The sequence below is a fragment of the Zootoca vivipara genome, chromosome 3 (genome assembly GCF_965207765.1).
Source record: "Zootoca vivipara chromosome 3, rZooViv2.hap1.1, whole genome shotgun sequence".
Classification (NCBI taxonomy): domain Eukaryota; kingdom Metazoa; phylum Chordata; class Lepidosauria; order Squamata; family Lacertidae; genus Zootoca; species Zootoca vivipara.
The window spans coordinates 81028237-81051534 of NC_142586.1; the positions used below are offsets into that span (position 1 = coordinate 81028237).

The 23298-nt window shown below is 42.4% G+C and overlaps 1 protein-coding gene across 2 annotated transcripts in view; it reads right to left on the reverse strand.

Annotated features, from left to right (window-relative positions):
* The window catches only part of XPO5 (exportin 5), a 35099-nt gene that overhangs the window by 9700 nt on the left and 2101 nt on the right, over positions 1-23298 (reverse strand). For both annotated transcript variants that reach the window (XM_035108198.3, XM_035108199.3), the window contains exons 2-21: positions 22886-23007; positions 21778-21850; positions 20133-20270; positions 19153-19335; positions 18711-18737; positions 17693-17878; positions 17161-17237; positions 16161-16260; positions 14894-14977; positions 14274-14399; positions 13674-13764; positions 13041-13169; positions 12546-12661; positions 10566-10721; positions 9773-9814; positions 8573-8662; positions 7135-7334; positions 6833-6932; positions 5461-5642; positions 767-867 (exon numbers count right to left, since the gene is read on the reverse strand). In XM_035108198.3, coding sequence (XP_034964089.1) covers positions 767-867; positions 5461-5642; positions 6833-6932; positions 7135-7334; positions 8573-8662; positions 9773-9814; positions 10566-10721; positions 12546-12661; positions 13041-13169; positions 13674-13764; positions 14274-14399; positions 14894-14977; positions 16161-16260; positions 17161-17237; positions 17693-17878; positions 18711-18737; positions 19153-19335; positions 20133-20270; positions 21778-21850; positions 22886-23007 — 2323 coding nt within the window. The remainder of the gene's footprint in view (positions 1-766; positions 868-5460; positions 5643-6832; positions 6933-7134; positions 7335-8572; positions 8663-9772; positions 9815-10565; positions 10722-12545; positions 12662-13040; positions 13170-13673; positions 13765-14273; positions 14400-14893; positions 14978-16160; positions 16261-17160; positions 17238-17692; positions 17879-18710; positions 18738-19152; positions 19336-20132; positions 20271-21777; positions 21851-22885; positions 23008-23298) is intronic.

Sequence of the window (23298 nt, forward strand, 5' to 3'; positions counted from 1 at the left end):
AATGCCTGAAAGGCCACATTTGGCCCCTGGGCCTGAGGTTCCTGACCCTTGGGGTTGAGAGTTAAGATCTGGAAAGCCTCTTGGTGATGGGCCACCAGAAAATGGTGAGCCTGCATGTTATTAGGCGAAAGTACCTGCCAATTCAACCTCAACTGAGCCAGGAGATGGCAAATAAGTCAGCTAGAAATTAAAAAGCCCTTCTCCTGGGCCAGGAACTTCCTCAATCTTGCTAGGAAAAACTAGGCAAATCAAAGGCTTAGGACATATATTGAGTGACACAAGGGAAATGAATTTGTTTTAAACTCAACTCTGGCTTGTACAGAACAACAAACCATGTTTCATGCAAAATAAAACAAAATTCTGCTGAGGTCTTTCCCTTGTGTGTGGGCAGCCCAAGGATCAGGGCAGCTCCTTCCTGCTCATGCATGCACCACTAAACCACAGTTTAGCATTACTTGCACAGTCATTATATGACATGGTGCCTATTCCTGTTCCCAGCAAAAATCTTGCACAAAAAATGTTGCTCTCTCACACACATGGCAGGCAGGCAGACAAGTAGGGAAGAGCTCAAACCTTGGGTAACTACATCTGCCTAGGCCTACTTCAAACTCTCGTTGAGCTAGAGAAATGCAGCAGATGGTTGTTTGGAGGAGAATGCCCCTGATTGCAGCTAACGTAACAATTTCTGCATCTTGAAGAGAACACAGCAGCTGTAAAGATTAAAACACAAGCTGCAGAAGTGTAATGAAGAGGAGCAGATACTTACCTAGGATGGCATTCTTCTCCACTTCTAGCAGGTCTAAGGCCTTTGCAAAGGTTTCCCCAAACCGGGCCACCATCTCTGGCATATACAGATTGTTATGAGTCCTGGAAGAGAGCAGGATGTTCCACAGTCACAAGTTGTGCCTAACAGCTGCTTGGCAGCAGGAAGCCACCATCATCTTATGAACAGCTCCTGTGTCTGGCGATGAGGAAGGCGAGACCATGCACTTGTGCATGGGATCCCCCTTCCTTACCAATAAAAGCACTATACTCTCTTGGGGACATGGAGAAGACTCCACTTTATCACACACGAGGGTACCAGCTGCCCGACACAACAGTTACCCTCTGTTCACCTCACCTCAGCCCTTTGAAATACTGGCTGCAATGACACCATCTAAGGCCACAATCGGAGAGAGGCCTTGGAACCCACAGGCAAATTCTGCTTCTAGCAAACTGCTCTGCACCCGCTGAGCAGCAAAGGAGAGGCCATCCCACCTCTGAAAGACACAGAGTGCCTCTCCGAGGAGGGATCACAGTCCCTGCAATGGCAGCTGACGCTGGAGGAATATACAGCTCTTAAGTGATGTGCTCGTATGCTATAAGCAGCTGTGTGGCAGAGAGATGACCCCCTGAAAAGGAGAACAGCTCTGCATTGTCCACATCACGCTGTCAGGGAGGAACCTGTCCAGCCCCAGGTGGCTTCTCTCTTGCCATCAAGGCTATCGCAGGGTCCCTCACCTGCTACGTATGTCATCTGAGTGGGGGTGGGGTGGGGAGAAGGGTCTCTGTCTCACCTACCTCTCTCCTATGAGACCACAGACCTCCACTCAGGGCTTCGGAAACTGCACACAGCACAAATTCTGCAGCCAAACGGCCCAACAGCGTCCGCCAAAATTGCAATGCCACTGTACCTGCTGCTAGAGGTGATCAGCGGTAACTCAGTATCTCCCTCTAGAGCAGCGTTTTCCCCAAAAGTGTGAGGGTACAGGGGTAACAAAGGACTAGGACGTTGGGTGGCAGGGGCAGGCCTCTCAATTGCCCTCCAGAGTCTCATCTTTCATATTTAGAAGTCTCTAAAGGAAGTCTCTATGCTTGTGAAGAAAAACCTTCCAAGAATGTGATCAAAGTGCAACCAATGCAGCGATGTTTGCCTGAGCTTGCAGACAGACTGGAACAATAGTTCTGAGGTGTGAACTGCCCATTCATTTCAAAGGATGCTAACAGAGGCTGCAAGAGAGGAGAAGCATCGTATTATGAAGACTAAGTGACGACGTGTTTTGGCAAAAGCCTGCAAACACTATATAGAGGACTTGATTGTTTAATCATTTATGCTACCCTGAAGAGAATACTAACTGTGAAGAGAATGGGGAAATGCTGCCTTAGAGGTCTTATACATCCCAATATGGCAACCAGAACCCTTTTCACAGCGCCAAATGTCAACACTTACAAAGATGTTGTTTTCTAAGCCTGTTTTGAAATCTTATTGCTGTAGCTAAGATGGCTTTTGGGTCAGACCCAAACTAAAGTATTTCATCAACATCAGAATAGGCAGCACAGGATGCATGGCAGCACAGGAACATGCATAAACCAAGTATGAGTGCCACAGCCTGGCCTTTGTACAATACCATATGCCTTCTTTAAAGTGCAAGGATGAAGCGCTCAGCAATAAAGCAGGGGGATCATGAAGATCCTTGCTGCTAAGGCCAGGTGTTCCAAGGACACTGTAGTTAGTTTTACTTCTGCAGCTTAGTGCTCTATTGAGGAATACTCTCATATCATGACTGACCCTAGCTGACAGAGGTCAGTCTTTTGAAGCATATCTTGAAACTAGGCCAATGCTGTTGCATATGCCAAAATAGATTTTTTTTAATACCTACTATCAAAAACTAATGTGGAATAGAATTTAAGATCCGGAAATAGCAGTGAACTGATAGAAAAATTATTCCAAGTTATTCAAAGTTTTATTCATTATGTTATTCATTTAGTGCCCTGTAGATCTCTTAAGTTCATCTTACTATCTTATGATTTTACCAATGTATGCACTACCACACATTAGGTTTGAAGCAAGACCATTTAACATGTGACACATTCATCAATGCACTGGTGTGTGTTAATGTCTCCAGAATGATCCAATATAATAATAATAATCACTAGGACCCTTGAAGGCCAATCTGGATATGGAGAATGTTTACCAAGGCCAAATGAACATTACATTGTTTTAAATCCAAGAAAAACAGTGAGAAACCTTTCCCCTCAGCAGAAGCTTGCCCCCACTGCCTTCTGCAGTCCCCACCCCACCCCACCAACTGCTGCCTATTTACAATGTTTTCCAACATACTCTACCCATCCCTTTCCCATTCTGCCAGACTGCTCTTTCCCTCTATGATCTGGCATATTCACAGTATTAGGATGGCCTCTGCATGCTGATTAGTGAAGTCCTTATTTGCCAAATCACAGAACAGTCCCATAGCTGCATACAGGCTAATCTGCTTCATTCACTATTGTGCATAAAGATCTCATAGGACCAGGAAACAGTAGGTGATCACAAAGTAGGTGATCATGAGCTCTCTACAAAAGGAACCATTAGTTTGGTTCAGAAACTTCTAACAAAATAAAAACTGCAACAAAACAATAAAAGCTGAAGTGGTTAGGGAAAATGAAGTACCAAGGGGAGTAAAAGAAGGTATTCTGCATTTAATAGGTAACAGAGCAAAAATCCAATAAGATGCAGATATGAAGCCTATATAACTGTTAAGCATGGATTCCCTAAACGAAAGATTTCCATAGATTTAAGCTACTTACATGCTAAGGGTATATAATGAATTGTTCATCTTCTCAAGGGCATAGCAGAGAATGTTTTACACACTTAAGTTACCTTTGTGCAGACTGTGAGCTGTATCCACAGCTTTACCTGCCACACATTGAGCACAAGGCACCATGCAAAACCCCCAAAGAAGAACAGGTGCAACCATTTACTTGACATTCTCATCATCCTGCAAGCTGCCATAATTCACAGTAGTGCTGTGCTGTGCTCTAAGACAGCATAGGCAAAGGCCTACTCAAGCTCATATTTGACTCCCCTCCCTTTTCCTTTTTAAAAATTTGAATAATTGTGTAAGCTAAGTTCACCTGAGAGCTGTTAACATAAGGAAGCTCTTGGCCTTTTATCACCATGGCATCCCAAAAACTACGGTATGTAGTTATGGATTGGCTACCGTAAGCTCCATTAAGCAGAAAATTGTGCCTTAACTGGTGCCATTGCCATGAAATGCTTGGCAATTCATCCAAGTCAAAGGAAAATATTTATTTAGACAATTCATATAATTATTGCCAGCGTGGATAAAGATAAAAATACAGATTACCATGGTCAAGGCTCAGTATCTCTATTAGATGCATTTTCATTGGTCAGATAAAGAGCTTCCATGTGGGCTTTACAATAAAATAAAACAAACCTTAATGATTTCACTTTCCATCCCTTGTTTAACTCTCTTTTGATTCTATTGGTTGACATCACCGCCACTGCTTCTCACAAAAGCATATGGTGCTGATATTATAGATGAGTTCAAAGGCTCACCTAGCCTAGTTTTCTGTCCAAAAGTGCCCATTTACCCTATTTCTCGGAGAAAGCACACAAGAAGCCAGGCAAATCCTTGCCACAGATCTCCATCTTTTTTGGGGGGGGGGGGGAATTGGAAGTAATAACCAGTTTGAGAATCAGAACACACACTGCCAGCCATTTTTGTTAGATGTCTGTTGTCTATGGATTTTTGAAACCATTTATATACTGTTAGCCATCATAGCTTCTAAGAACATAAAAACACAAGAGGGACCCTGCTGGATCATAACAACAATCCAACTAGGCTAACATCCTGTTCTCAAAATGGCCAGCCAGAAGCCTACGGGAAACTGAGTGCAAGCAGGACATGAGTGCAATGTTATTCCCCCAACAACTGGTATTCAGAGGCATGTTACCTCCAATACTGAGGGCAGCACATAGTCATCATAGCAAGTAGCTACTAATAGCCTTCTCCTCCATGAAAAATATATAATCTTCAAGAAGACAAAAATGGGGGAGATAGAAATCATTTCTCATGGCAATTGCCCCAGAGTGGCTGGAGCAACCCAGCTAGATGGGCAGGGTATAAATAATAAAATTATTATTATTATTACTTAATAAATCTCCCAAATGCTGTTGATAACCCACATATACCATGACTGCCAGTATCGCTCCTTGTTACAGTTTCACAAGTGCTGCCATTTTAGCGATCAGGGAACAAGTCATCACAATGTTCCCCAGACCACTACAAACAACTTTACTGAGTAAGGTTGATTTGCACTCTCTTCAATTTCTATCTTCAGGAAGAGTAGAGAGACCATGCACAACAAAAAGGGGTAGAGGCAACAAGCTGTGTTTAATTTTATGTTCAATGAAATTTGGGTACACCTCCTCCTGTAAGAATTCTCACAAGTAAGTGTGTCGGACAGCTGTAGACATGATTCCTGGGGTTGGACTAGATGACCCTCAGGGGTCCCTTCCACCCCTACAATTCTATGAAATGTGCTGGGTTTCTTTCCCCTTATCTACTTCCTTACAAAATTTAAATGTGCAAGAGCTAAATTGGCTCCAATGAGGAAACACACTTCTCAGAGTGGATAGCATTTTCACTACGAGACTGTTATCAAGCTGAGCTGACCCACCTTATGAGAGCAAGCAAGTTGTCAAACATTTTCAGGACCTGCACAGAGCAGGGATTACGGTAGATTGGACTGCCATTAGGCATGTACCCAACCACAAATCCTCCAGCCTTCGCCTCTTCCAAGGAAGCAGGCCAACGAGCCCGTTTTATAACGCCCAGAATGGTATACACACAAAAGCTTATCTATAGAGAAATAAACAAAGAAGGAAATATTCTAAGGGTTAAAGAGAAAGAACAACAAGAGGCTTCCTTGGAACTTCTCAATATAGCAACTTGGTAAAACTGCTTTCTGCCTCTATGAAAACCTTGGGCATGGGAGAGGGGAAGGAAATGTGGCACTCCAGGGCTGCCTACTTGGCCCTCGGGAGCCTCCCCAGACCACAGCTCTCACTGGCCCTGTTCGGCATCCTCCTTAAGTGGTTTTGCTTAGTTGGATATGTGTCACTGAATGCCTTTTGCTTATCTGGATGGACAATGGGAAGATGCACGTGGGGATGTGTGTATAGAAACCTCTGACAATGGCTTCAATTTATTTATTTGTTTGTTTTATTTCTATACCGTCTTATACCCAAAGGTCTCAAGAAAGGAGATTCCGACTAAACATCAGGAAGAACTTTCTGACAGTAACAGCTGTTAAAACAGTGGAGCGGACTCCCTCAGGACATTGTGGACTTTTTCACTGGAGGTTTTTAAGCAGAGGCTGGATGGTTACCTGACCTGTACAGTTATACCTCATGCTGCGTCTTTTCATCTTGTGAACACGGCAACCCCAGAAGTGTTTACTTCCGGGGTTCTGCACACTTCGCGCATGTGCAAAAGCGCTCTATTGTGCTTCATGCATGCGCAGAAGTGCCATTCTGGTTGCGGACATTTCGGGGGTGAGAACGGCACCCCAGAATGGATAGTGTCCGCAACCAGAGATACCACTGTATGTTCTTGTTGAGATTCCTGCATTGCATGGGGTTGGACTAGATGACCCTTGGGATCCCTTCCAACTCTACAGTTCTAGGATTCTATGACTTTTATGTAGCTGTACAGCAGAAACCATCTGCTATTTGACTGCTTTTAGTAGTTCAGGATTAAAACACGAAACAAAACTAGCTGCTGGTTAGTCCATGTCACTTATAAATTACTTTGTAGGAGGTCCAGCCAAAACAATATAGATAAAAGAGGCAGAAAAAACCCACCCTAGCTCTCATTCTCAAAAATGTTCCAGATCCCAGATGTTTTTCTCCCCCCCCCCCCAGAGATAACACATGCTCAAAAAGTCCTTTATGAAATAGCAAAGATTATGCACCTACTGAGCAAGGAGAAATATTCCAGAAAACAGCTAAATCCCCCTTCTCTAAGGTTCATGCTTAATAACTACTTACTCTAGAACGGTTTAGGCCACAGGGATCTTCCATGACTGGGTCTGTAAGTTTATTATCAGCACCAACATAGCGGACAAACTCTTCAGGATTGGTCAGGACTCTTAACAGAAAGAGAGAGAGGAAGAAGTCAGATTCAGTTTGAGAGCTGTGTAAGATTATGTTGCCAATGGTTAGAATGCTCAATCTCATGATATGGATTGCTGGTGTGATTCTTGTACAGGATATTATTAAACCTTACAGCCTAGTACTGTATTCCCCCCCCCCGCACTACATTAGAGAAAGAACAGAGGAAGTCCTTGCACCTCCTCATCTCTTCAGACAGCCACAAGGTTGTGACAGGAGACATGAGTTCTTCCAAGAAAACCTTCTGCCGCGGGTAATCCTTGAACTGGTTGCTGACGAGGACTAGGGCTTCCATGAGAGCACACTTCTCCATCTGGGTCAAGAGTAGCTCATTGGAGAGCAGCTGCTTTACATGGTTATACAGCATGTCAAACTTTGGCTAGAAGAAACAGATTCAAGCAAAGGTCAAGTCAACTGACAGAATCACACAAGACTCGACTTCTTGAATACATGCGGAATTCCTACACAGAATATTTGGTGGGAGAATGCTTTTGTTCGAGGCAACGCCATACATTATTTGATTTAACATTTGCATCCTGCTTTCCCAGCAACAAATGTTCAGCTCAAAGTTGCTCACAATAAACACAGTAGCATTAAAAATACAACCAACATTGCAATCACTATAATATCAAATGCAACGGCTATAAATAAAGCAAATAACGGCAATGAATTGATCAAAACAATTAATACAATTCAATAACGTAACAGTAACTCATTGTATGGCCAGGATACTTCCTAATCACATGAAAGCTTATTCCAGAACAAAAAATGAATTAGCTGTGCCAGGGATGCCAACTTGAATAAAATATTGGGGAGGGGCACACACTATTTGAATGGCAATGCCCATCAATTTAGGGGGAGTGGCCCCCTTTGAGCTGTGCCATGTTGGTTATGGCATCTGCAGAAACCACAGCATTTCCTGTACCAAACAGTGAACATATGGAAAAAACAATTAGGTTTCCCAGATGCATATGCAGTAGTCTAAAAATACATTTACAATTGTGAATGGGATGCTTACACATTTGCTATGGTAACCACCCAGTATTTCTCACCTCACTATGTGTGAAACTGTATTCAGTTGCTCCTTTAGGTTCTTAGCTCTTGTATCCATATGCTGAATCTTATATATACTCCACCCCTATGTTTTCCAACCTCTACCACAAAGATTTCTCTCTTCTGTGACTAATAATAATATTAATTTATACCCTGCCATCTGGCTGGGTTTCCCCAGCCACTCTAGGCATAATAAAACATCAAATATAAAAACTTCCTGATACAGGGATGCCTTCAGATGTCTTCTAAAGGTATGTAGTTCTTTATCTCCTTGAGATCGGATGGGAGGGCATTGCATAGAGAGGACGCCACTGCTGAGAAGGCCCTCATGGTTGAAACAATCAAGATTGACTGACAGACAGACAGACCAGACCTCAAGCGTCCATGAAAGGTGGATGACAATAATCAATGCCACTCCCACCAAACACTAACAAACACACATAGAACAAACACAGGAGCTTTAAACCACAAGGGGAATAACAAAAGCATACACACACACACACCACTCCGGCCCACAACACACACCAAGTAGCTCCATGTCATTTAGAAAATTCAATAAAGTACCAGGACAAGCTGAGGGTAATCCCGGCACATCTTGATTATTGAGGAACAGGCATGTCTTCTCACATTCTTCACTGCACGGGTCCTTGGGGCCTAGGAGAATCAGTCAATAAAGCTTGAGGATTGTATTTGGCTCTGCACATTTTAACAGAATCAGCTGTTGGTCATACTTAGAATCACAGAGTTGAAAGGGACTGCAGGCGTCATCTAGCCCAACCCCATGCAATACAGCACGAGCAGTAGCTTTTTTGTAGGTATTAAACAAAATATTACCACCCCGGGTCAAAAGCCCTCTTAAAACAGGACCGTTTTCAGCACCTGTCGAAAGGACAGCCGAAACTCAACACAACAAGCCACCCCGGGCAGGCTAAAGCCACAGGCTCCCCATTGCAAGACTAATGCTGATTGAACCCTTAACAGCAAACCTCTGATGACCATTTCCGGGTGTGGGAAAGGTATGTATGAACATCTGCATAATATTTTCTGCTTTGGCTAGTTACAAGGAGGGATAAAGAGTTGCACAGCACTGAAATTGCACCCTTCCCCACCCCCGGGTAACTGGAAATGTTACTCAGTCACCATTCTGCTGCTGATATTTTATTTGGCTTTGCTGACCCATTTTCAAACCTACCTTTACAGTCATATAGGCTGAAGACTTGCTTTTTTAAAAAAAGTGAAAGCTGATATTCTAAGGAAACCAAATTCTATACCTAATGTAAGATTCGGTAACACTTGCTCAGAATTGTGGGATGCACAACCTTTTGTTATTATTCCCCACCCCACCCCCCATAACACTGTTTAAATGCTTCATATAAGCATTGCTTATGTGGCATGGATGCAGTTGCTTATCAATCACATCCATGTCAATTGCATCCATAGAGAACTAGTGAAAGACATGTGTGGCCAGTACTGAAATGTACTTCCCCCAAAGGTCCCATGAAAGAACTGAATTTATATATAGAATTTTAGTCTATAGCAGGCATCCCCAAACTGCGGCCCTCCAGGTGTTTTGGCTTACAACTCCCATGGTCCCTAGCTAACAGGACAGGGATGATGGGAATTGTAATCCAAAACATCTGGAGGGCCGAAGTTTGGGGATGTCTGGTCTATGATGCCATTGTTGCATATAAGCATGCTACTTTGCTATGTGGAAGTGTAATCCATGCACCTATACATTGTACAGTATGGCCAAAATTATCTTACCTTACTTTCTTCTACAACTTCAAAGGTAACAGAGGCAAAGAGCTATGGGAACAAGAACAAAAGCCACTTATCAATGGTTCATACTTTTGAATGTGCTCCATACCAGTCACTAGTCTATGAATAGGTGTTCCGAGTCCACAAAAATATCTTTATTAGAGCAAAGTTTCCTCTTTTCTATTTCAACACAAGAAAAGGATTCCATCAGGTAGGAGGAGGTATACCTTAAGTGACAAGACCAGCACTGTGTTCAGATCTTAAACACAATTTACCCAGGGAATTACGTGTATCACAGTTCTCAGTGTTCTCCATTTTGAGAACTGAGGGGTCACCTATAAGCATGAAGGTAAACTACCAGTAGTACAGAATCAAGTACCAAACCTCACCAGCTACTAGAAGCGACACAATCTCCCCTTGAACTTCTAGTATTTAAAAGAAATAACCATATATTTTCTAAGTATGTCTCTGCAATGTACATATACGCATATAGATGTGAACACACACACATATGTGTACACACACACACACACACACACACACACACACTTTAAAATTTAGCCACATTATTGGGGGGTTGTGTGTTCTTTAGTCCACAAGAAAAACCTGGCATGCTGGATATGGGTCACCGCAACAACAAAAATTGTCCCTGCTAGGGCTTCTGTTCTCTAGAATGATCAGAGAAAAACGTTTAGCCTCCCTAGATCTCTATCCTATGAAACATTTACAGGTAAGGATCTACACAGTATCACTTTTAAAAACCTCATCATATTAACAGGATAAAAAAAACAGGGCTTGCCTTTGAAAGAACATCTGGCAAGTATTCTGGCCTGTAAGTGACAAATGGAAAGAGTGCCGAAACATTGGAAAGGACACAGGACAGGATGAGGGGATCCTTTGTTTCATAGCTGAGGACAAGTTGTAGCAGTTCTATGCCATCGGATACTGGGAGCTCCTAGGAGAAGAGAAGAATTCAACAATGTTCAATGCACTTTGGCTTTGTAGAATGTCAGTATTTCTTTCTCAGGCAAATTCAAGGCAGTCTGCCTGTACCTACAGCTGAAATGTGACAAACATAAAACTTGCAAAAATGCCACATTAGCCTATTATCAACTTTATATGAAAAGTATTATTCAACAGAAAGCATAACAAATTAACACAAAGGTATTTTAAGCCATGAGTGGGAGTTAAAAATGACTACATCTAATGATGTGATAGAAGTTCGAACCACTGGTTGTCTAGGCTCATGATAGACAGGGAACTTATCATTTCCTTTTCTGTAGAGCTTTTGGTGACATAGTTGCACAAAGTCAAAAGCATTAAGCAATATCAGCACAGCTACCAGCATACTGAATTGTTTATAGTCTCTTGTTCACCTTTTACCATCACAGCAGAGAGTGAGTCTCATGGATTCACTATTTGTGATCTGTGCAAGTTCTAATACAAAATCTACCCCCATCTGAGCACTTTCCAGAATAGCAAAGACACATTATGACAAGAATTACTTGTCACAAAACATCAACATTGTGATGACTGCATCTGAAATTAGTGGCACGTGTTCCTGCTCTTGTTTTTCAATTAGCTGCAGAACAGCCGAACACCAAGTTCAATTCTCACACTATATTGATAATGTATGAATATTCTGCAACATTTGACCCCACAAAAGCAGCTCCAACAGAAGGGGATGTGGGAAAGGAAATATTCATCTGAGCATAGCTGCCAAGTTTTCCCTTTTCTCGTGAGGAAGCCTATTCAGCATAAGGGAATTTCCCTTAAAAAAAAAGGGAGAACTTGGCAGCTATGCATCTGAGGCAGAACTTCCATCCAATTTCAGGGGCAGAGGAACCAAAACATAGGCATGGGGGAGCAGTTTTGTAGCGGCAACCACACTGCAAAAGCATTGTGTGAATTAAGTCTTAGTTTTATTTTCAGGTTCTACTGCTGGAAGCCTTTAAGTATGGCAAAATAAATCATAGGAAAAATGTAACCACATAATTATACATTTATTACATTTACATCCTACCTTTCCTCCAAAGACCTCAAGATGGCATACATGGTTCTCCCCACTTTCCACATAGTGGTACCTTGGTTCTCAAACTTAATCCGTTCCTGGAGTCCATTCAACTTCTGAAATGTTTGAAAACCAAGGTGCGGCTTCCAATTGGCTGCAGGAGCTTCCTGCACTCAAGCGGAAGCCGCGAACTGGAACACTTACTTCTGGGTTTGCGGTGTTCGGGAGCCAATTTGTTCGACAACTAAGCCATTTGAGAACCAAGGTACCACTGTATTTTATCCTTGCAAAATCCTGTGAAGTAGGTCAATCTGAGATAGCGACTGACCCAAGGTCATCCAGTCTGACATTCTAACCCAGTGGTTCTCAAGGGTGTGGGAAGAGACGATGACAAGTGTGGCGGAAAGATTCAAGGGCAATCAAGTGCTGCTAGGAGTTGCTTCTTTTTCTTTTTCAATATATTTCTTATCAATAAAAGAGTTGATGTGGTGCGAGCAATTTTTTATTCTGAAAGTGTGGCCCAGAGGAAAAAGTTTGAGAACCACTATTCTAACCACTATATCACATTGGCTCTTTTGATCTTCATAAAAATAGCAAAGCTTGAAAGACTTACTTAAGCTAGTATTTTCTAAATAATATGTGCTACTGTAAATGTAATATAATGTGGTCAAGTACAAGCTAGCGTCCCCACTCCATGCTCTTCAATAGACACTGTTGTCACAGCAAGCCAACTGAGGCAGAAAAAAATGAAACATCAAGACTACATACGTCCTTTTCCATGAACCGGAACATTGGGCTAACGACACTCTCCAAGAAAAAGGTCATAGCATCCCATTGCACAAAAGAAACTGAAAAGATGGAGCAGAAGCCTTCACCAGTTTTAGCTATAAGAGGAAGAAAAAGGAAAATATTGGAACACTTCCAGATCTGCAGCAATGTAGGCCCTTGTCTTTGGACAAGAATTTACTTTCCTACACCAGTGTAAAAAGTTCTCCGAAAGTCTTGCCCTACGAACCCACCCCCCCAAATCCAGTTGTTTGGTAGCATCTTTACAAGCTGTTTTTACTTAAAAAAAATGAGCTTAAACATTTAAGAGTAGGGTTTACGTTTCAACCAATATCAGGTACTAACCCCTCGCCCTCCAGCTGGAAGGCCTAGGCTGGAAAAAAGAATGAGGAACTGTTTGGGTGAGGAAAAGGTAAAGCAAAATGTGCACCGCTGCTGGAGACCAAGCCTACTTCCCCTCCCATTAAGGAAACTTACAGTTCACGGGTCCAATATCAACCGGAGTAGACAGCTGATATTTCAGCCATTCTCCAGCCATCTGGAAGCCAGTTCGAGGGTCCAAGCGACATGCCATCCTTATCACCTCTCCTTGTTGTGCACGGAAAGCTGCCAAGGAAATTATACATGAAAGGCTTGGTTTCAAAATGCTTTTAAATTAGAGGCACCTACTGCTACAGCTCAAATAATCCAGTCATGTAAAAGGCATCAGTAATCACCAGAAGGGGTGTCCAGGTGGCAGCTGCTTCTGCTTGCTCACTTCAACAATTGAGCATTAAGTCAGATGAATGAAGATTTGGGATGCAGACACTTGAAGGAAGCATACAATTGGGGCATGAAGGCAATAGATTGCGCTCCAGCAACTAGGATCCAGAGGCATATTGCTTCTGAACCCAGAGGGCCCACTTATCTACCATGGCTAATATAATTTTTTATATACTTTCATGAACTGTTTAGACTGATGGCATGTGGGACCTTTCACACTAAGCATCTCCTGCTCTCAAATGGCCCATTCTGAGATTCTGTTAATGCCATTCAAACTGAAGAGCATAGGGGAAAACTTCCAAGTTATCCTCCAAAGAGATGGGTTTTACTAGAACAAAGGTAACTTACAGTTGAAGAAGCAATTAAAGTCTTCATCACTATCAAAGTCGAAGTGAGAATATTTACAACTGGGGCTGTCTGTCTTGGAAGGAAACCCCACCTGCAAAAAGAAGGGGTGTCAGATTCAAGAGATTGAGTGGGAAAATAGTAATTTCACAGAACTCTTCCACTAGCAGAATTCTCATGTGTGTTGCAGCGAAACATTTTCAAGAACTCAGCTTGTTGAGCCACACAAATTTCAACTAGGATATAACTATGCAAGTGGCCTTACGGTATCTACTTATGTTTTTAATCTAGAATAAGTTTAAGCAGCAAGACTTCTAGGGGGCTGTCATTTCAGAATAAAAAAGCATGGGGGGGGGAATAGGTTGTTCATTTGGGACATAATCTGCACTGACTGAAAGGAGGCATAAATTGTTATTCTTCTGCCTTCTGGCTGAATCAAAATACCCACTGAAGGGAGATGATGGGGCAGACCTCCACCGGCATACCAGCAGCCTTCCAACTATTCCTCAAGATTCCTGCTCCACACTTGGAAAACCAAAGGTCTCAAGAACATTCATACCTTACCATGCCACTCTAGAATTAAAGACTCTCATGGCACCATACCTTCACAAGATTAGTCATAGATGCTCGCAGGTATTTTGGAATCATAGCCAACACCAGAGGATGACGTGACAGGACTTCATGCCGAAAAAGAGCTCCCCATGTGATCTGGGTGGAAGAGCGTAGGAACTAGGGGAAAAACAAGGACTCATCAGGCTAGTAACCTCCAACTGTAATGCTCAAATGACAATAGTGATCCACACTGATCCTCTGAAGCTTAGGTACTGGTAAATACTCCCAAGCTCAGCTGAAACCAAGCAGCAATTACTTCCAACACGCACATGCCCAAACAACTGAAACTTTTGTTCAACATACACACCACCGTTTGCTACTGCAAGTTGGATCTTCATGAATGTTGGATGGCAGGAAAGAGCATGCCACATCACTTAACAGAGTTTCAGAGAAGGAAAGGATATAAGTATGCAATAGTTACTATCCTAAGTTACATAAACAGCCCAAATCAGCACTGAGAATGAAGTGTTTAAGGTTAAGCACCATGGTGCTGACAACAAAGCCTTTCTTCCATTGAAAAGGCACCTAAAACATTTTCAAAACGGAGGCACACAGCACAAATGGCTGTTTTTTTATACACAAGAGGTTGGAAAACCTTCCCCTTTGCCTACCTGGCTGGGGTGGGTTGTGAAAGCTAGAAATGACTCGAGGTATTTTCCAAGGTTGACAGGTGTTTCCACATCTGAATCAGAGCCCTGTTGAGAGGGGAGGCAAACTTCAAAGGTGGATTCAGATGACAAGCTGCCACATGGCAGCTGCAGAAAAACTAGTATGGCGTAGTGCAGAGCTTTCCAAACTTTTCATGTTGGTGACACACTTTTAAGACATGCATCATTTTGCAACACAGTAATTCAGTTTTACTATTAAACCAGAGGTTAAACTTGTCAGTTTGCATTTCTTAGTACATCCGATGTGTAGAGATCTTTCCTATTCTAATTAATTCAAGAGGGTCCTGGAAGCTTCTCTGTGTGAAACAAACAAACAGAAGGTTCATGATGTTTCGGTTATTCCTTCGGAGAAGCTGAGTACAGCTGGCTTAAACTGGTTCTGTTCTCTTTTCTTTCAAGGTCATGCTGACTATAATAGTAAGGCCAGAAGGAGCCTGGATCTCTTTCTGTCTCTCTTTCCTTCTGGTGTGGTGTTCTGTATACAGTGGTACCTCGGTTTATGGACGCAATTGGTTTCGATAGAGCGCTTCTGCGCATGCCACGCAGATCGCTTCTGCACATCCGCGCGCCGTGGAACCCGGATGTAAGCACTTCTGGGTCTGCGGCGTTCACAAACCGATCGATCGCAAACTGCAGTAATCGTAAACTGAGGTACCACTGTATAGTGTTTAGGTTTAGACTTAATATAAGTTACTGTAAGTTTAAGTCAAATCTGCTGCAACTGGACTTCTTATGGATAGTGCCAATCCCCAATGTATTTGATTTGTGACCATTATGCTTATTTACCTTCAGTAGCATTAAAGCTCTCCTGGATGAAATACAATTGCCTCTGGTCTATTTTCTGCAACGTGTTTAAGTTTTTACTCTGCTAACTATATGTTGGAGTTCTGCTCTGGATCAATACTGAGTAGAATACCATGATAAAACTAACCCCTTTCCAGCCCCAGGAGGAGCGCAGGGAGTGTTCATGTGACACAGCTACACACTGCAGCCAACACACTGTGTCATGACACACAATTTGGAAAGCTCTGGTGTAGTGGTTGGCATGTCAAACTAGGACCTGGGAGAACAGGGTTCAAATTTCCACTCAGCTATGAAGTGCACTGGAAAGAGATGGAAACTGTACAGAGCAGTTCAACGTGGGGCATGAGATTATGTAACAGTCACTGAAAAACAGTCTTGGGAAAATGCTTTGTGATGGAAAACTCACCACCAATGCATACAGCTGACTACCCAAAGAACACAAGACTTGGCAAAGTCTCTTCAAGAAAACATAGTGCTTTTCTACTAGGCCTTCACTATTTGCTGTCCTGAAAAGTATAGATAAAGCAGAAGTCAAGTATTACTATGGAATACTGTAAACATTAGTTTATAGATTTAATTTAAGTAGTATGAAACTTTAACAAGAAACCTTACTGGATTAAGTACCACATGTGTCAACTCTATCCATAGCTGCCAAGTTATCCCTTTTTAAAAGGGATTTTCCCTTATGCTGAATAGGCTTCCTCGCGAGAAAAGGGAAAACTTGGCAGCTATGACTCTATCACAAATTTTTATGCAGGGTAGGACACGAAGGAGGACACTGGAAGCAAAGAACTACCTTAACTGAACTGTTTTATAGCACCAGATCTTCTGACAAGACAACGTGCTTCAGAAGGTAAGGTGTGGCTATCACTACACCAAAAAGGAATGGGTGGAAATCGTCACAAGGTAATTTTATCACATCAATGTTCAGCACCTGTGCATAGCGAAAGAAACAACTAGCATACAGTGGCCTAGTCTGATGTGGAAAATGCCAACTCACATCATTCTAACAAAATATTTGCAAATCACCTTGAGATCAAAAGCAACATGTGACTCACATCTCAAGTGGTGACTGCTGTGGGCGATATCCAAAAGTGGTGTCTTGCTTAAGCAATGGGCTCTGCTTGTGTAAAATGGGACTTATCCTTCCTCTCATTTGCAGTGCAGCCTCCTCAGCATACCCAAAACCCACCTGACAGTTTGGGGGCACTCTCTATCAATCTGGACTTATGGACCATGGCCGGAATAGGAGGCATTCTATGGTGTGCTCCTGGTAACTTTGTCCAACTCTTGAGCCACCAGCTAAGATTTATGAGCTCCACAAGCTATTTTGTGCCCAAACTAAGAGCAGCTTCCTTCCCTTGGGAAGTCATCATGCGCTCACAGAAGAGGATGATATTACTTACTGGGCAGCAGAGAAGATGTAGTGCATGGCAACATCCCCAAACAAAACCATCAAGGGCTTGCGATCATCCAGTTTCCCCTGAGCAGAAAACAAAGGAGATCTTTGTGACAACATACGAAATTAGCTCTTCAGCATCAACTAGCAGCTGCCAGTTCATTAGTTACCACTTATACTTTCTTTACTTTCTCAGCTTTCTTTACAGATGTGACCAATAGAAAGTACAAATGCTGCTACAGGTTAATGTGTGATAGGAAATGGAGCAATAACTCATCCAGTGCTCAAAGGGTAGATGACAGCTATCACACTGCAGAATTTCTTCTCCCTGAACATGTCCCCCAAATCAAAGAGGGATAATTAATTGCAGTGCAGAACAGGACAAAATCCTCAGTAGGCAAGATATAACTTACTCTATGGCCTTACTCTACTCATTCCTGTATTATATCCATAGATACATTCATACCAAAACAACAAAGATTATTTGAAAAACAAACAAAACAACAACACCTTGAGGGGGACAGAAAAGAGAAACTCACTTTTCTGCTGACCACGATCAAGAGACACTCTGCTGCTCCCACTTGAAGTTCTGGCTCATTCAAGAGCAGACATAGCATCTCTAGCAGTTTGTAGTTATCTGCTGTGATGTGGCTCATAGCCACCCAGTCAATGTAGCCGGCCAGAGTATTGAGTGCTGCTATCCCTACTCGACAACTTGCTTGTGCCTGTGAACAGAAAGTAATTGAGAGGTTATAGTCAATACTAGATTCTGCAATCTACTTCACACAGTCTCAAAAGAACAACAATAATTTGGCATCACTGACAGCAGATACTATGGAAAAGTTAAAATAAACAGCGTTGTTTTTTTACTAAGTTTTGGTTCTGATGCAAGTCATTAAGTACTATGAGAAACTTATTTCTCCTATGGATACAGAGGAACTAAGTAGAAATAAAGTTGATGCAGCTCTACAAAAGTTTCCCAGCATGCTTGTGAAAGTTAGTTTGGAAAAATCGGTTTAGGATGAACAAGTTCTTCTTCTACCTCTGCATTACTCTCTCCACAAAAAAATGATCAGTTTTTACATATTCTTCACAATTACGCCATCAAAGGTAATTGCTAACTTATATGGGACAACCACAGCATAGCTGCCAAGTACCCCGTTTCTCCCGGGAAACCCCCGTATTTTCTTACCGTTTCCCGCAGGTGTCCCGAATGGCAAAATACCCCATATTCCCCCAGATTACGGAGCTCATGCCAGCGGCCATGTTCTTCTGGTGCTGCGCCGGCACCGGAAGTCACTTCTACGCACTTCCGGACATGCGTAGAAGCGACTTCTGGCGCTGCAGACATTTTGGAAATGGGCAGAGCGGTATTGGAGGTCGCTTCTACGCATGTCCGGAAGTGCGTAGAAGCGACTTCCGGTGCCACGGCGCTGCTGATCCCGGATTTTTCAATCCGGAACTTGGCACCTATGAACCACAATTCAGCAACAGACTGCTAGCTCAGCAGAATGAACAGCAGGGGGGAAATGTGCTCTTTGTTCTGGCTTCACTTACTTTTGATTCCTGTGTTGCATCCATTTTCTGGAAAAGAGAATAAGGAATGAATGAGATATTGACATGTACATGGCTTCTCACTACTAATTCCCACCCCATCATTATTAATAATCGTCTATATTCTTCTTAAATGAAATAAGCTGAACAGCCCAACTACTACCACATTTCAAGTTCATTTGTTTCCACTTTGAGGGGTAGATCACAAATTCAAGTATATTGCAATAGCCAACATCTGCTGCCAGGATTAGGGCTTACATATCACCTCTTCCACCCTGCAGCATTTAAGCAGCAGCAGGGTTGCTATTGTAGATTGAGGATCTCCAATCCTAACAATGCGATCCTAGTCATGTTGTTTCAGAAGTCCTAATGAATTCAATGGGGCTTGTTCCCAAGTAAGTGGGGTTAGGACTGCATCATATGCCAAAAGAAAAGAGACTCTTACCATGCGTCTGTATTTGTTTACATTCTCCTGCAAGGTGTTGAGCAGGAAGCTAAAGATAGTCTCCATGTTCTGGGTGAGAGTTAGCTGTATATCACGTCGTCGCTGGGCTGGAAGAGTCTGGAAGGTCACCACATCTTCTGCCAGTCGTAAAAGTATGAACATCACTAACTCTGTCTGAGTCTCCTAGAGTCCCAAGCAAAACAAAAAACACAAACAGACAGAATGAATACAGTCATACCTCAGGTTAAGTACGCTTCAGGTTGAGTACTTTCAGGTTAAGTACTCCACAGACCCGGAAGTGTTTACTTCTGGGTTCCGCCCCGTGCGCATGCGCAGAAGCGCTCTATTGGCGCTTTGTGCATGCCCGCTATCACCGCTCGGGTTAAGTACTTAACTCGAGGTACAGTGCTACCTCGCAAGACGAATGCCTTGCAAGACGAATTTTTCGCAAGACGAATGAGTCTTGTGATCGAACGGTGCCTCGCAAGATGAATTTTTCGCAAGACGAATTGACCCGCGGAACAAATTAAATTCGTCTCGCGAGGCACCACTGCACTACTGTAAATGTTAATTTTTTTCATCTACAATACTGTCTTATTTATTTTATAGTACAGTACATTTATTGCCTTCATTTTATGGATCAATAGTCTCATTTAGACAGTAAAATTCGTGTTAAATTGCTGTTTTAGGGGGTGTTTTTCATCTTCTGGAACAGATTAATCCACTTTCCATTACTTTCAATGGGAAAGTTCGCTTCAGGTTAAGTACGCTTCAGGTTAAGTATGGACTTCCGGAACCAATTAAGTACTTAACCTGAGGTACCACTGTACAGGAATAACCTTGTGATCTTTGAAGAACATATTTGGATAATGCAGGAGGAGTGCACATACGCATTACATCTGTATACTTTGATACAATTATATCCTACAAGTTAAATCCAGAAAAGATGCAGCAATTTGATTGTAAGATGTATTCCATACCCCCTGTTTGGAGAGAGTGTCCAGCTCATTTAACAAGTCAGGCCAGAGCTGGGGCCATTCACGCTTGATCATCTCTACTACAATGCGAGAAAGGACATCTTTAATGTGACTTTCTTCCTCTAAAATATTCTGGGTACCCTGTAAATGAAAAATTAAAGTGTTACAAGATAGAAATTTTAGATCATTCAATACCTACCCTGCAGCAAAAGCTTGCTATAGACACATTCCAGACGAAAAAAACTTCACATGAAATTTGCACCCCATCCTAGCCTATCATACCTTGGGAGCCTCCATGAGCCAAGGTAACAGTTGCTTCAATAAAAATAGATCTATCAGAAAGGGACAATCTATACCGAGACAGATCAGTAAGCTTTGAGTTTTGTTATTAATTGTCCTCCAAAACAGAGGTTCCCAAGCTGTGGTCTGTAGCTTCATCCTTGTGGCTTGTGACATTTCTGTGGGTTTGTGGTTGAAGATGGGAGATGGCACATCCATCACATGAAGTATTCATATTTATTTTTTATTGTATTTCATGTACTTCTATTCCTTACATAGTATTTTACTGCATTACCATTTGCATGCTATGGATTTCAAACTCTAACACAATACAATGCAATATATAAGAAATATAAGAAGGAATTAAAATGCCATTAAAAATCATGCTGCATCTAGCACAACACAGTACAATTGCTACAGGAAGCAGAAAAATCATCAAGTGGTCTGTCAAGACCCTCAGCAATTTTCAAGCGGTACATTGGGGAAAGGGAGTTTAGGGAATCACTGCTCAATAATGTCAGGCAAACTTTTTCTTAGTGGAACTGAGGGCTATACAACTGAATTGTCCCAGGAAGACAACTCAAGTTGCATTCCCCACTTGAAGGTCTCACAAACATGAGCACCCCCTTCCACAGTTGATTTATGGGTTCTCTCTTCCTCATAGGTCAAATATAGTGACGAAACTGCAAAGGCTAGAATGGAACTGAGGTGGCTTCCAGTCCCACGTGCCTTAATGGAGACAGCCCCCACGACAGCGGGGGATCAGCGGCAAACGAAAAACAAGGATGAGAGAGGGTAAACCATCCTTGCAACTTCCCCCCAGGGATGGGGGAATGGGTTTCACTCACAGTTTATCTCAGTACCTGGCTCTCACTCTGGCATGGAATGTGGGAGGCAGGGAGGTGCTGATTGCAAAAGCACTTTCCCTGGCAAAAACCCTCCTACGCCGCCATTAAGAAGCAGAGGTTCTCCATTTAATTGGATCCTTAATTGGCTTTAAAGTACTGGCATGTGATGGAAAAGGGTTGCAACAACATAATGCTACATAGATCAAATATTTGAATTGAGATTAAAATTTTCTTCAGCGTGAGTCAGTTGGGGGAGGAAAGCCCATGGTTTGTTTAGTAGTCTAAGCTTCTTTTATATATTTATTATTTGGTAACCCTCTCCAGAATATAAAATAAAAAGATATTTGCAAGTGAGGAAGGGATGTTGGAGTAATATTGATATTAACAAGCAAAAATGGAAACTGTGTGTGATCTGAAATGAAGAAGGGGGGGCGCGGAAGCTCAAACTTGCTTCTTTGGATTACATTCTATTACTAAAAGAAGTAACTCAGAAATTTGACTTCATGAACAGCTTGACTCACATTGGATATAAGCTCCATAACGTTGTTCTTCAAAAAGCCTTTCTCATACCGATCCAAATCGTTCCACCGGAACCTGCCCAATAAAACACAGAGGCATCATCTTTACAATGCACTGATAGCATAGCTAACATGGCTAGGGCATGAGAGAAGTTTGGTTCTCAAATGGTCTCACACTGCTCCACTGGAACGTGCCTAATAAAACACACAATGAAAGCTGAAGTGTGCAGGTCTGTAAGTTTAGAGAAAAAAGATGGGGGAGGAGGAGCGTGGTAGATGTTTGTAAAACTATGCATAACACGGACAGAAGTGGATCGAGAAAGTATTTTCTCTTTCTCGCTTAACACTTGGATCTGAGGGTACCCAATGATTGGCAGCAGATTCAAAGTAGGCACAAAAAGGTAATTCTTCACACAGACAATAATGGACTTATAGAACAAGATGTGGTGATACCCCCCAATTTAGATGGCTCTAAAGGGAATTGGACAAATTCATGAAGAAAAGAATTTTCAACGGCTAGCAGCCACAACAGCTAAATAGGACCACCAGGCTAAGAAGCAGTACTGAAAACCAGTTGTTGGGTGCCAACAGTGGGAAAGGGCTATGCTTGTGGACTTTTCAACAATCATCTGGCTGGCCAGTGTTGGAAACAGAACTCTGGGCTAGATGGCCCTTTCATCTGATCCAGAAAGGCTTATTTTATAGTCTCTGTCATCAACACAGTCCCCTCTGGAAACAGTCAATCATAAACATTAACTAGTGCAGCTAAGAAAATAGGCAGAAGTCAATACTACACACACACACACACACACACACACACACACACACACACACACATAAGGTGGTGTTAGTTTCCTAGAAACAGAGAGGAAGTGGGATCTCTAGACAGCTCAGCAAAGAGAAAAGTGGGATCTTGTTGCTGAACTAACACAAAAAATACTGATTGCAAATTCCTTATTCAGCTTGTCACTGGGTTTCCCCTGCTATATATAAACTGCAGAAGTATTAACAACCTGAGATGATTACGGTGGCAGGTGCAAGCCTGATTTTCTGCTAAAAAACTCTCAAAAGTAGCAATGCCACACCACTTGCTTTGCATTCACTTCCTTACTTCACCATATGCTCCAGGAGCTGAAGACCAAAGTGTCTGACAATAGCAGTCTGTGTTATCGCGGCCATCTTCAGTCCACAGGGAACACATACTGGGCTCTTTTCTTTAAACTCTTCACAGAACTGAAAAAGAGCAAGAATTATTTTTAAGCAAACAAGAACATTCATATTTAATTATTTATTACATTTATATCCTGCCTTTCCTCCAATGAGCTCAGGCATCCCACATGGCTCTTCCCCAACCTTTTATCCTTACCATAACCCTGTGAAGTAGGTAAGGCAGAGATGCATAACTGAAGGTTTGAACCTGGGTCTCCACAACCCTAGTCTACCCATTACACCACACTGGCTCAAAAAACATCCGCCCTCCAAGATAATGCAGAGAAAGATGTGTGAGAAGGCCAGTGCTTGGTT